The sequence below is a fragment of the Odontesthes bonariensis genome, chromosome 12 (genome assembly GCF_027942865.1).
Source record: "Odontesthes bonariensis isolate fOdoBon6 chromosome 12, fOdoBon6.hap1, whole genome shotgun sequence".
Lineage (NCBI taxonomy): Eukaryota > Metazoa > Chordata > Actinopteri > Atheriniformes > Atherinopsidae > Odontesthes > Odontesthes bonariensis.
Genome location: NC_134517.1, coordinates 39,172,442 through 39,186,845, shown reverse-complemented (window position 1 = coordinate 39,186,845; position 14,404 = coordinate 39,172,442). Strand labels below are relative to the sequence as shown.

The window sequence follows — 14,404 nt, the reverse complement described above, 5'->3', positions numbered from 1 at the left end:
TGGCTGAGACAGGTCTCAGGAATGTCTTTGGCATCCCTTGTGCTGCAGTTTTCACTTCGACTTTCCGCACCTTTCCATCCTGACTTGGGTAGGTCACTGTCACCAGTGACCTACCCAAGTCCACCAGGTTGGCTATCTTTTAACAGCACTACATCGCCTTGTTGCAGGTTGCTGTGTTTCCCAACAAACTTGCAACGGCTCTGTAGCGTAGGGAGGTACTCCCGTCTCCATCGGGTCCAGAACATGCTCCCGAGAGCTTGCACCTGTCTCCACTGGCTCTGGTAGAGGTCCTTATCTGAGAAGACTCCAGGTGGAGGAAGCACGGCACCCTTTTGTGAGAGCAGCATCGCAGGAGTCAACAATAAAGGAGAATCTGGATCGGTGGACACTGGAGTAAGGGGTCTGGCATTAATGATCACAGAAACTTCACACATGAAAGTGCATAGGACCTCATGGGAGAGATGGATGTGCTCCTGTAGCAATATGGAGCTGAAGATCCGTCGAGCTACTCCGATCATCCGCTCCCAAGAGCCTCCCATGTGGGACAAGTATGGGGGATTGAACTCCCAAGAGCAACCTTGGTTACTCAGGTATCTCTGGATACTGGGCCCTTGTCGCTGTTTCGTCAGTCCAAGTTCCTTGCTAGCGGCAATGAAATTCATCCCGCAATCGGACCTTAGTTGCCTTGCAGGTCCACGGATTGCAAAGAATCGCCTCAGGGCGTTGATGCAACTAGAGGTGTCCATGGACTCGACTACCTCGATATGCACTGCTCTAGTGCTCATGCAGGTAAACAATATTGCCCATCGTTTACTTTCAGCATGCCCGCCTCTAGTGCGCCTCGGAGTGACCTTCCACGGCCCAAAAACATCCAGCCCCACATAACTGAAGGGTGGAGATGTGGTGAGGCGTTCAGGTGGCAGATCCGCCATGGTTTGCCTTTCCATCTTGCCTCGTAGCTTCCGACAGGTGATACACCCATATATGATGGAGCTGACGAGCCTTTTGCATCCGATGATCCACAGGCCTGAAGACCTTACGGCACCTTCAGTGAAGTGGCGCCCCTGATGTTTCACCTGCTTGTGGTGGTAGGACACTAACAGGGCAGAAACATGCTCGCGCTTCGGTAGAACAAGGGGATTCTTCTCAGCGTGTTCCAATGGCGCATGTGAGAGCCTGCCTCCAATTCTCATGAGGCCTTCTTCCACCACTGGACTGAGCCTAAAGAGCGGGCTGTTGCTGGGTAGAGCCTCACCGTCAGTCAGAGCAGAGATCTCCGCTGAGAAAGCTTCTCTCTGGACTGCATGTATGATGACATTCATGGCTTGTGAACGCTCATCAGGTGAGCGAGGTTGTTCGCACCAATGCCAGCCTTTACATCCCTTAGAATAGTCCTTAGACTTTGATTTGATTTGATAACACTTTATTTGTCCCCGAGGGGCAATTTAAAAGGCATAAGAAGCAGCATCATTAAAAAAACAAACAACACTAACAACATAAAAAACTAAAGTGCTACAGTCAGTACTCTGGTCAGTACCCTCTGACACAGTGGCTGACACAGTCAAAGTGCTCTGTGCTGTGAAATGAAAGTGCAAGTGCTATGTGCATTCAGTCAATGGGGGGGGGGCAGTGATGTTGAGACAGGGAGGGGTCAGAGTTCATGAGCTGGATTGCTTTGGGGAAAAAGGTGGCCCTCCTCCTTTCAGTTCTACAGCGTGGGCAGCACAACCTGCGACCTGATGGGAGCCATTCGAACACGGAGTGAAGAATGTGTGAAGGGTCCTGTAAGATCCTGTGAGCAGTGCGGAGTGTTTGTTGGTCACAGAGGAACAGGGTGTCCAATGATTTTTGAGCAAACTCTGATGATGCTGAGTAGTCGCGTCCGATCTTGCAGGCTGATGGAATAGAACCAGGAAATGAATGAAAAAGATAGGACGCTCTCAATGAAGGAGCGATAGAAAGTCAGGAGGATTGCTTTGTTCACTCCGAATGATCTCAGCTTCCTCAGCAGATATTGTCTTTGGTGACACTTTTTCAGGATCTCGTCCGTATTAGCAGAAAACCTCAGAAGGCTGTCGAAAACTGTACCCAAGTACCTGTATTCCCCCACCACCTCCACAGGCTCACCCCGGATGGTGGTAGTGATAGCCTCTGCCAGTTGTCTCTGCTTGCTTGAAAACGTCATAATCACCTCTTTAGTTTTTGCTGAGTTCATCTGGAGACAGGCTCCCTCACACCAGGAGATGGAGTCCTGAAGAACAGAGCTGTGGTGAAGACTTGAGGTTGAGAGCAGAGACAGCAGGACTGTGTCGTCGGCGAATTTAACCAGGTGACAATTTGGTTGGGTGGACCTGCAGTCATCGGTGTAGAGGATGTAAAGTAGGGGCGACAGGACACAGCCCTGCGGGGAGCCAGTGGAGGTGTGGAGGATGTTGAAGTAGGAGCCATTTACAAACACCCTCTGTGGCCTGTTGGTTAAAAAGTCAGTTATCCACATAATGAGCTGGTGATTCAGATTGAACCGGGTACTTAACTTTCCTGCTAGGATGTGTGGCTGCATGGTATTGAATGCAGAAGAGAAGTCTGCAAACAGGAGCCTGGCGATGGTGTTGGGGGTTTCCAGATGTTTATGGGTGGTCTCCAAGATGAATAACTTGGCATCATCCACTCCCCTGCCAGCCCTGTATGCAAACTGCAATGGGTCCATTAATGGCTCAACAGACTTGGTGATAGATTTTTTGACAATCCTCTCCATCGCCTTCATCGCCAGGGAAGTCAAGGCCACAGGCCTCAGGTCATTCAGTACCTTAGTGTGTACCTTCTTGGGGATGGGAATGACTGGAGTATTTCCACTTCAGGGGCACAGTGCTGCAGTTCATGGAGGTCTGAAACAACTGCTGGAATACCTCCCCCAGCTGCTCAGCACAGTGCTTCAGGGTCCGCCCACAGATGTTGTCAGGTCCAGCAGCAGTGTTGGGATTAGTCCTCTTAAGGGCTTTTACCACCTCTTCCCTGCTGAAGATGAGGGTTGAATCATCAGGATGAAGTGTGGAGACGATGTTATTTAGCTCTGCGCTGTTGTCCTTTTCAAATCGTGAAAAGAATGAGTTGAGGTCGTTAGGTAGAGATGTTATGTTGCAGCCATCAACCTGGATGGGTTTACGACTGGATGTGATATTGTTAACAGCTGCCATATTCTTCAGGCCCTGCCAGGCAGAGAGGAGGTTCCCCTGGGAAAAGGAGGCCTCCACTTTATTCTTATATTCATGCTTGGCCTTTTTGATGGCACGCTTGACCTCATGATGGAAGTTCATCATCTCCCTCAGGCTTCCATAATGTTATCGGTGCACTACACTGTACCAATGTACGCATCCAAGGCAAGGCAATTTATAGAGCACAATTCGTTCACAAGACAATTCAAAGTGCTTTACAGCTACATAAAATCACAAGGCGGCAATAAAATCATTCCAAAAAACAAAAAATTCATTAATTTATTAATGTAAAAGTGAAGAGTGCAGATAAAACACTTTCAGGTGTCATATGCACATCTAAATAGAACTGTTTTCAGTCTGGATTTAAACATTGTCCAGGCCCCTGCTGGACCCGTGGAGGCTGACATGTAAACCGAAAATGTTTCCATATCCTAAATGTACAGGTACACTTGGGGATAATTGTCCATAGACTCTGAACTGGATTTCTCATTTTGAAAAATACCACAACCCCTTTTTGAGTAATGCTGAGCAATGTAACATTTATGCCCTGTGAAAGCTCATCATTGACTCCTATCCTCCGAGCATACAGATGATCTGTGATGGAGGTCATTTCATTTCCAACATTGAGGCTAAATGGCCGGGATCAGTTCATGATTCTAGGATCTTCCGAGCATCCTCACTGGCACAGAGGTTTGCACAAGGCGTGAGAATTTTACTTACCCGAAGGAGTGTACTTTTGAAGTAAGGTGTAGCATAGGCAGAATTTTGGTAATCTAATGAGAGGTCAGGTGTATAGGTCATCTTAAGGAATTTAAAGTGCTCGTCATACTTTATAATAGATAGCCATATAAGGCACATATTGCATCAAATTGCCTAAAGTCTTAACACATGTATATCCATCCAACATTTCTCTTATTCTGCAGGAGAGTTCAATGGTGTCCTGCTTGGGGACAGAGGCTATGCATGCTGGCCGTACCTCCTCACGCCATATCCTGATCCAGGAACAAGGGCATGCACATGCACATGCACATGCACATGCAACAACAAGGGCACGGATAGAAATGACCTTTGGCCAAATTAAATACAGGTTCATTGCTTAAAGTTCTCAGGCACCATGGCTGACTTCTGACAGAGCCATCTTAAATTAATAGTATACTTCATATTTTATACATTTTGTCTTGTGGACAACTTTTCAGGCTCAAGTCTTTTCTTCGTTGAGTCCCTGCAGGTTGTAGTGCCTGAAAGGACTCAGTTTCTCCTGACACAGTGAGGGACCTGTACAGGGACACATATTTCCTTTGATCCTTATTGTTGTGACCTTTGAGTTAGAACTTATTTTCATAATTTTGCATTGACACAGCAGCAGTTTAAGTCAGAGCAAGTGTAAGAAGGCTAAATGGACAGAGATGATTTATAACTTTCCACACGTTTAGGTCATGGCACCCCACTGTGAATATAAATGTAAAAAACACATTTCTAACACTTTGCATGAACCGTACAATAATGACAAGTTTGAGTTCAAGTTGTGTTGAATTGTTTAATTATTATAACATGTTTCTCAAGCTGTGGAGAGAAAACAGAATTAAATACAGTTCACAACACGAAATTCTCCTTTATCTGAATTTATACTTACATCCCTCTCCAGTTTCATAATCTCAAGCGTGATCTTTTTTATTTCCAGTTTCTTGTATTCCATATATAGTTTGGTGCTCTCTTTATTGGACAAACACATTTCTTCAAAGGCTACTTACCACTCTGAAACATGTTCCTGTACTTTACCTTCACCTGCTGCCAGGTACGCTTTTGGCTGTTAAGATTGCTCCTGTTGAGATGTGACAGTGAAAAATTAATATGTGGGTCACACACGATTATTGGGTTATTAATAAAGTGAGTAGGGCCAGTATATTTGTACTATACATGTCATACAGAGACTATAATAATAATTATGATTATAATTAATTGAATTCCAATTGGCTTGAATTGGACTTGTTATCCAAGTGCCTTGAGATGACATTTGTTGTATTTGGCGCTATATAAATAAAAATGAATTGAATTGAATTCAGCATGCTTTATGTAAACAAATTATAACACAAAGAGGAGAGCATAAATACATGAGGACAGTAAAATAAATGTCTAACAATTGACAATGGTATGAAACTTTCATAACTTACGCATTTAGTCTTTCTGCAGTTGTTTTCCATGCCGTTTCTTCGCTTTTTTGATCGCAGCTGTATTACCATTTCTGGTGATGACACTTTTAAAATCCTCATACAGCTCCATCAGCATAATTAGTTCAGCTGCAGAGAAAATAACAGCGCTTGTCTTGCTCTCCTTTTCTGCCATCTTCATTTTTCCACCATCCACTCGTCAGGGCTTCTTACGTTCCTCGTGCACTCGCACTTAGCCAGGCTGTGGAAGCCTCGCACACAGCCAGGCAGTGAAAGCCTCGCACACAGCCAGGCTGTGAAAGCCTCGCACACAGCCAGGCTGTGAAAGCCTCGCACACAGCCAGGCTGTGAAAGCCTCGCACACAGCCAGGCTGTGAAAGCCTCGCACACAGCCAGGCTGTGAAAGCCTCGCACACAGCCAGGCTGTGAAAGCCTCGCACACAGCCAGGCAGTGGAAGCCTCGCACATAGCCAGGCTGTGAAAGCCTCGCACACAGCCAGGCTGTGAAAGCCTCTCACACAGCCAGGCTGTGGAAGCCTCGCACACAGCCAGGCTGTGGAAGCCTCGCACACAGCCAGGCTGTGGAAGCCTCGCACACAGCCAGGCAGTGGAAGCCTCGCACACAGCCAGGCTGTGAAAGCCTCGCACACAGCCAGGCTGTGAAAGCCTCTCACACAGCCAGGCTGTGGAAGCCTCGCACACAGCCAGGCTGTGGAAGCCTCGCACACAGCCAGGCTGTGGAAGCCTCGCACACAGCCAGGCTGTGGAAGCCTCGCACACAGCCAGGCTGTGGAAGCCTCGCTTGGATTAGCCTCACTGAGATGCAGCTAAAATGTCTTTGTGGAACGACTTGAGGCTTAATTGGGAGATGGCGCTAGTTCAAGTGAGGCTTTCCGGCTATAGCCTGGCTTTCTTTAGCTACTTTTGAGGAATACCCCCCTGGAGCCTACTTGCTGAGGCTCTGTTGTTGCTGCTGTTGGGGTTGCTGTGTTGTTGTTGTTGTTGTTGTTGTGTTGTTGTTGTATTGTTGTTGTTGTTACTCACCTGGAGCCTACTTGCTGAGGCTCTGTTGTTGGGGTGGTTGTCGGGTCGGGTGATGGCGTGGGCTGGAGGCTGCCCCCCCACCTCTGATGGCAGGTTTAATGGATGAAGCAGAGGGTGGGTGGTGGTTGTATTGGTGTCCGGCTCTGATTGGCTTAGCTGCACAGAAACGGGTAACAGGTGAGTCGTGTCCCACCTCAGATAAACTCAGCATCCTGTTGCTGTGGGCGTCTCTCACCGATCTGAGCAGAGTGTCCTCTCCTGGAGACGTTCTTGGACCGGACCACCTCTTTGATCCGGTCCACTTCCTGTTGGTAGCGCTTGCGGTCCCTCACAGCCGACTCTTTGGCGTTCCTCAGGGCAGTTTCCAGAGCTTTTACTCGCTCTGCTGTGGCCCGCAGACGCCTGTCCAGTTTGGGTAGCTCACACCGAAGGTCTGCGTTGTCTCGAACCAGCTGAGAAACAAAGATGGTAAAAATGTCTAAGGTTTTCTTCCTGTTTGTAAGATGTGATTTAATCAGCTGATGTATTCACCAAACCTGAGGCAGGCAGAGGCCTGTTAGCAAAGGGACCAGATCAATTAGAAATGCAGAAACGGGAATAAACTCTTTCAGCAGATTATCTCACTGCTCGGAAACAGATGACACTGTGAGTGAACATCCAATCACAGCTCTTACTGAGGGCTGTGCTAACATCAGGCCCAACAACAGAAAACTGAACCAGTTTCAATGGATTTACTATTGAATTTGGAATCTAAGCTGATGTGATTTGTTCTTTGCTTTAACAACAATGAATTCACCACCTCTGATGGACATCAAACATTTTGAGGTTGGAGGTAGTGAAGGAACACGGCTGCTTTTTAATATAAAGTGTAGACAAAAGAAAGCAAAAACATTAACCTGAAGCATTGATCCACGTTACACTGTCCAGTAAAAAAGATAAATAACATTTAAGGTGTTAAATGATGGTAAATCTGTGACCGTTCAAAGCCGAAAGTGAGCAGGATGAGGGGCTGCTACTGGGACAGAACTCACCTGTTTGTGGACCTTACTGAGCTGCTCCAAGTTGTTCTCCAGGAATATGATCCTCTGTCTCTGAGCCAAACTACCGCCAGCCTCATCACAGTCGTTCTCCGAACTCTGATCACAGCAGAGGAGAAAACTTTAACGGGACGTTCATCACTCAAAGAAAACCTCCATTCTTTCTGCTGGAGGGGGGGGGGGGGGTCTTTCTTCATCCACATAGTGAGGAGCAGAATATTTAAATACATTTATTTGAAATATTTCTGGAGATTATACTTGAGGGTGAAGAAAGTGCAAATGTCCCTGCTCCAGAAAATCTCTAGAACATTTACGGTCTTCAGTGCTTTTATTCCAAAAAATGAATTAATAAAATCTTGAACTGAAGGCAGAGCCTTCAGTTATCAGGCCCCTCTCTGTAGAACCAGCTGCCAGTTTGGGAGGCAGAGCCTTCAGTTATCAGGCCCCTCTCTGTGGAACCAGCTGCCAGTTTGGGAGGCAGAGCCTTCAGTTATCAGGCCCCTCTCTGTGGAACCAGCTGCCAGTTTGGGAGGCAGAGCCTTCAGTTATCAGGCCCCTCTCTGTGGAACCAGCTGCCAGTTTGGGAGGCAGAGCCTTCAGTTATCAGGCCCCTCTCTGTGGAACCAGCTGCCAGTTTGGGAGGCAGAGCCTTCAGTTATCAGGCCCCTCTCTGTAGAACCAGCTGCCAGTTTGGGAGGCAGAGCCTTCAGTTATCAGGCCCCTCTCTGTGGAACCAGCTGCCAGTTTGGGAGGCAGAGCCTTCAGTTATCAGGCCCCTCTCTGTGGAACCAGCTGCCAGTTTGGGAGGCAGAGCCTTCAGTTATCAGGCCCCTCTCTGTGGAACCAGCTGCCAGTTTGGGAGGCAGAGCCTTCAGTTATCAGGCCCCTCTCTGTGGAACCAGCTGCCAGTTTGGGAGGCAGAGCCTTCAGTTATCAGGCCCCTCTCTGTGGAACCAGCTGCCAGTTTGGGAGGCAGAGCCTTCAGTTATCAGGCCCCTCTCTGTGGAACCAGCTGCCAGTTTGGGAGGCAGAGCCTTCAGTTATCAGGCCCCTCTCTGTGGAACCAGCTGCCAGTTTGGGAGGCAGAGCCTTCAGTTATCAGGCCCCTCTCTGTGGAACCAGCTGCCAGTTTGGGAGGCAGAGCCTTCAGTTATCAGGCCCCTCTCTGTAGAACCAGCTGCCAGTTTGGGAGGCAGAGCCTTCAGTTATCAGGCCCCTCTCTGTGGAACCAGCTGCCAGTTTGGGAGGCAGAGCCTTCAGTTATCAGGCCCCTCTCTGTGGAACCAGCTGCCAGTTTGGGAGGCAGAGCCTTCAGTTATCAGGCCCCTCTCTGTGGAACCAGCTGCCAGTTTGGGAGGCAGAGCCTTCAGTTATCAGGCCCCTCTCTGTGGAACCAGCTGCCAGTTTGGGAGGCAGAGCCTTCAGTTATCAGGCCCCTCTCTGTGGAACCAGCTGCCAGTTTGGGAGGCAGAGCCTTCAGTTACCAGGCCCCTCTCTGTGGAACCAGCTGCCAGTTTGGGAGGCAGAGCCTTCAGTTATCAGGCCCCTCTCTGTGGAACCAGCTGCCAGTTTGGGAGGCAGAGCCTTCAGTTATCAGGCTCCTCTCTGTGGAACCAGCTGCCAGTTTGGGAGGCAGAGCCTTCAGTTATCAGGCCCCTCTCTGTGGAACCAGCTGCCAGTTTGGGAGGCAGAGCCTTCAGTTACCAGGCCCCTCTCTGTGGAACCAGCTGCCAGTTTGGGAGGCAGAGCCTTCAGTTATCAGGCCCAGTTATCTACCTTTAAGATCAGGCTTGAAACTTTCCTTTTTTTGGGGGGGCTTTTTATGCCTTTAATGATAGGACAGTTGGAGAGAGACAGGAAGTAGGGTGAGAGTGGGAAGACACGCAGCAAAGGGCCACTCAGTGCGGGACTCGAACTGGGGCCAGCTGCAGCGAGGACTGTAGCCTCTGTACATGGGGCGGCTGCTTAACCCACTACGCCACCAACCGCCACCAACCGCCACCAAACTTTCCTTTCTGATAAAGCTTATAGTTAGGGATGGCTCAGGTGACCCTGAAACATCCCATAGTTCTGCTGCTATAGGCCCACCCTGCTGGGGGAGCTCCCATGATGCACCTCTCCATGTCCATGTGACATCATTGTTGTCATTAACTTGTGTTTCTCTCTCTCTCTCTCTGCAGGTGTCCCTGGCCTGGTGTTACGCTGCTTGTTGTCCCCTCTTTCCTGTCCTCTCAACCCCCAGCTGGGCCAGGCAGATGGTTCCTGGTTCTGATGGAGGTTTCTGCCTGTCAAAGGGAGTTTCTTCTCTCCACAGTCACCTCGTGCAGCTCAGGACTCAGGAGAACTCTAGTTTGTATAAACTGACCTTTTATAAATTCAATATGCTGAATTGAGTGACAGTGGATTGATTGGATTCTGTGTATTTGGACTTGAATTTTAAGTTGTTTAACTTTTTGTTGTGAATGGACATCTGAGCTCTCAGTGAATCAGCTCTAAAACCTAAAAAGACTAAATTACAGCTGTGGGAACATCTGTCATGTGTGGAGCTATTCCTAATTGATTCAGAACAGAATATCAGCTCTGACTGGCCCGGCTGATTTCATTCTTACATTCTTGACTCGAGAGCTGATATCCTGGATGAAAAGCTTCCGGAGGTCGGTCAGCGTCTGCAGCTCTTTGGTCTGTTAGAGGAAACAGAATAACTCAGTAGATCTCAGATGAACATTTAGACATGATGAGTGTAGAAGAATAACAGCCATACCACAGTCTCCTCCAAACCCTTCAGGTCCTCCTTGGCTTGTTCTCTCTTCTCGTTCAGGAAGCTGAATCACACGAGCAAATGGTGAAGAAAAGAGGAGAAAACATGACCGAAACCTCAGCTTTTACATTTCAGATGTTGGGTGCACACAGTTTCTTATGTGCACGGTGTGAATAAACAGATGTAGAGTGCACACAGTTTCTTATGTGCACGGTGTAAATAAAAGCATGTGGGTGGACACAGACTGAACAGTTAAATGTCAGCAGGGGTCACTGTATCTAAGCTAAAGAGACTCTGGATGGGTGAGATGGAAACTTACTGCAGCTTCTGGAGTTTCTGCTCTTTGTTCTGGTCCTCCGTTCTCAGTTTGTCCAAATCAGACTGAAGCTTCCTGTTCTCCAGCTGCAGAGCCTGACTCACACTGAGCCAAACACAACATTTAACTTCATCTTTAAAGAACTCATTCCAGTCAGCAAACAGACAAAACCCAAACAATCCCCTCCAGACCATAATAATCAGTTATTATTAGTTAATCAGAGGGACGTACTCTTTGAGCTGGTCGGTGTCTCTCTGTTTCTGCTCAATCTCGTCTCTTAGTCGACTCAGCTGTTTCTGATGAACTTCTCTGTGGTTCTCCATCTGCTCCTCCAGCGTCCTCTGCATCCAGACAGACCAACACAGCAACCAGTTAACCCAGCGTTCACCAGGTAACACATCTGTAACACATCTGTGTGCACCAGGTAACACATCTGCGTTCACCAGGTAACACATCTGTATCACATCTGTGTGCACCAGGTAACACATCTGCGTTCACCAGGTAACACATCTGTAACACATCTGTGTACACCAGGTAACACATCTGCGTTCACCAGGTAACACATCTGTAACACATCTGTGTACACCAGGTAACACATCTGCGTTCACCAGGTAACACATCTGTAACACATCTGCGTTCACCAGGTAACACATCTGTAACACATCTGCGTTCACCAGGTAACACATCTGCGTTCACCAGGTAACACATCTGTAACACATCTGCGTTCACCAGGTAACACATCTGCGTGCACCAGGTAACACATCTGCGTTCACCAGGTAACACATCTGCGTTCACCAGGTAACACATCTGCGTTCACCAGGTAACACATCTGCGTTCACCAGGTAACACATCTGTAACACATCTGCGTTCACCAGGTAACACATCTGCGTTCAGCAGGTTTAATTTTTGTTCATTTTTTGGTTTTCCACAAAAATCCCATTCAAACATGTTTATAAAGGAGCAAACTCTCTATGCCCACACAAGGTTTAACTTCTGAGCAACAAGGAGAACTGATTTTATCTAAATAAAAACGAAACATGAATCTGAATCCTGGAGGATTTAAAGAGAGGGACGTGATAACAAAGAAGGATTAAGTGTGGCGATCAGAAACCAAAGACATGGGCTGAAAAAAAGAGGAGAAGTAAATTAATAGAATGGACAAGGGGCGAAACGCAAAGAAAAAAAAACAGGAAGTGAGGAAACTGACAAGATGAAGATAAAAACTGACAGAAAGTGCACTGTGATGAAGGACAACCGTTCAGAGAAGTCTGTCCCATTTATATCTTAATCCAAACAGAAAGATAATGCAAATCACATCAAAAATGACAGAAGTTATCATAGAGGTCATTGGAATGGTGTCCAGAGTTAGTGAGCTGAAGTAAATGAGAGTAAATGAGAAAGATTTTAGGAGGATCAGGAAGAAGCCAAACACTGTTTCCATCCTGGGTGAAGGTGGAATACAGATTATTGGGACTGGGCAGCAGACTGGGTTGGAAATGCAACACTGAGGCTATCTACCAGAGAGGAAAGAGCTGAATGTATTTCTTTAGGAAGCTTAGTTCCTTCGCTGTTTCATGTCTTCTGTAGGTCTGTGCTGGAGATCTGGGATCTGCTGGCGCCACCAGAGGAACTGACCTTCATCTCCACAGCATCCTTCAGTCTGCTCATATGTTCCTTCTCTTTGTCCATCACCGTCAGCTCCTGCATCTGACCTGAACCACAAACGTTTTTACTTGGGTTAACGTGACTTATTTTCTCTAACCTATCAACCAATCAGAGTGCAGTGTTTCCAATAAGCATTTTCAGACCTTGAGCTTGGAGCTTGGCGAGCTCCTCCATCAGAGCATCCTGACTCTCCTCCAGCTGCCTCTTCTTCTGCTCCATCTTCTGCAGATCATCAGTCAAAGAGCCCAACTTTGCTCTGAGCTACACAAACAACGATAAAGAGAAAGAAAGCAACACAAACAACAGTAAAAAGAAAGAAAGCAACACAAACAACAATAAAGAGAAAAAACAACAAACAACGATAAAGAAAGCAACACAAACAGGAGATTTTACACAGAAGCTCTGATGTAAAACAGATCTGAGGCCTGAATCTGAAGTTTACCCTGAAGCAACTCCACCTGCGTACAACCGTCCATGAGGCTGGTTATTTGGTTTAACTAACCCAAATACTGGTTATCTGGTTTAACTAACCCAACAACACGAGGCTGGTTATCAGCTCTGTGAGTCACCAGGTACTGTGATGGAGAACAGGTGGAGGTGAGGTCAGCTGACCAATCAGAATCCTTTATTTATCTCGGACTGAAGGTAATAACCTGATAGTTATCTCTAGTTGTTCTCATGTGATGTGGAAATCAACAATAACATAATCTGTTTTTATTATTGTTGCTGTTTATTTAAATGACTCCTAAACAACAAAGAGGACTTAATTTATCTTTCTTTGTTAGTTTGTTCATCACTAACTCCTTTAACCCTTCAGAGCCACAGCTGAGAGGAAAAGATAAAAGTTACAGCTGTGAGGGCCCTGAGAACCAGAGACCCCCGGATGGCTGCTGATAACCAGCTCAGGCTGTGTGTTACACATCACCAGATCATAATTTCACCTGTGAGACGAGCAGCTGGCAGCTGCTGAGTTCCCTCTCGTTGGCCTCCACCCTGCAGGTGTTCTCCTTCAGGCTGACCTCCAGCTGCTTACTGCGGCTCACCAGAGATTTCACCTCAGACTTCATTTTACTGACGTAGAGGCGGGCGGTGGTGAACTCCTCCTCCATCACGCCGCTGCCCTCTGCCATCTGAGGACAGAACAGTGGTCAACACGGAGCACAGACTGGTGTTTGAGGAGGACAGAAGAAGAAGAAGATTCTCACAGCTTTGAGCTCAGTGGTTCCCAGGACGCCGCCGATCTCACTGAGGTCCCTGAGCAGCAGACCCAGGATCTCTGCTGACCTCCTCTTATGGTGCGAGCTGAGCTCCTGCAGCGTGGAGAGCTCCCTATGGGCCGCCTCCAGACCCGCCTGGAACCACAGGACAGCATGAATCCACCCAAACATCTGCATCCTCCCACCGGCAACATCTGTATCCAAACATCTGCATCCTCCCACCCAAACATCTGCAACCAAACATCTGCATCCTCCCACCCAAACATCAGCACCCAAACATCTGCACCCTCCCACCGCAACATCTGCATCCTCCCACCCAAACATCTGCACCCAAACATCTGCACCCTCCCACCGCAACAGCTGCATCCTCCCACCCAAACATCTGTATCCAAACATCTGCATCCTCCCACCCAAACATCTGCATCCTCCCACGGCAACATCTGCATCCAAACATCTGCATCCTCCCACGGCAACATCTGCATCCTCCCACCCAAACAACTGCATCCAAACATCTGCATCCTCCCACCCAAACAACTGCACCCTCCCACCCAAACATCTGCATCCTCCCACGGCAACATCTGCACCCTCCCACCCAAACAACTGCATCCAAACATCTGCATCCTCCCACCCAAACATCTATATTCTCCCACCGGCAACATCTGCATCCTCCCGCCCAAACATCTGTATCCAAACATCTGCATCCTCCCACGCAAACATCTGTATCCAAACATATGCATCCTCCCACCCAAACATCTGCATCCTCCCACCGGCAACATCTGTATCCAAACATCTGCACCCAAACATCTGCATCCTCCCACCCTAACATCTGCACCCAAACATCTGCATCCTCCCACACAAACATCTGTACCCAAACATCTGCATCCTCCCACCGGCAACATCTGTATCCAAACATCTGCACCCAAACATCTGCATCCTCCCACCCTAACATCTGCACCCAAACATCTGCATCCTCCCACACAAACATCT

General features: G+C 47.8%; 1 protein-coding gene across 1 annotated transcript in view; it reads right to left on the bottom strand.

The window, feature by feature from the left end:
- LOC142397011 (kinesin heavy chain-like) overlaps positions 1-14,404 on the bottom strand; it is a 47,752-nt gene that overhangs the window by 2,397 nt on the left and 30,951 nt on the right. The window contains exons 15-25 of the mRNA XM_075480438.1: positions 13,406-13,552; positions 13,142-13,330; positions 12,344-12,461; positions 12,171-12,247; positions 10,767-10,876; positions 10,539-10,640; positions 10,223-10,283; positions 10,071-10,142; positions 7,456-7,560; positions 6,660-6,876; positions 6,425-6,580 (exon numbers count right to left, since the gene is read on the bottom strand). Coding sequence (XP_075336553.1) covers positions 6,432-6,580; positions 6,660-6,876; positions 7,456-7,560; positions 10,071-10,142; positions 10,223-10,283; positions 10,539-10,640; positions 10,767-10,876; positions 12,171-12,247; positions 12,344-12,461; positions 13,142-13,330; positions 13,406-13,552 — 1,347 coding nt within the window. The 3' untranslated portion in view covers positions 6,425-6,431. The remainder of the gene's footprint in view (positions 1-6,424; positions 6,581-6,659; positions 6,877-7,455; positions 7,561-10,070; positions 10,143-10,222; positions 10,284-10,538; positions 10,641-10,766; positions 10,877-12,170; positions 12,248-12,343; positions 12,462-13,141; positions 13,331-13,405; positions 13,553-14,404) is intronic.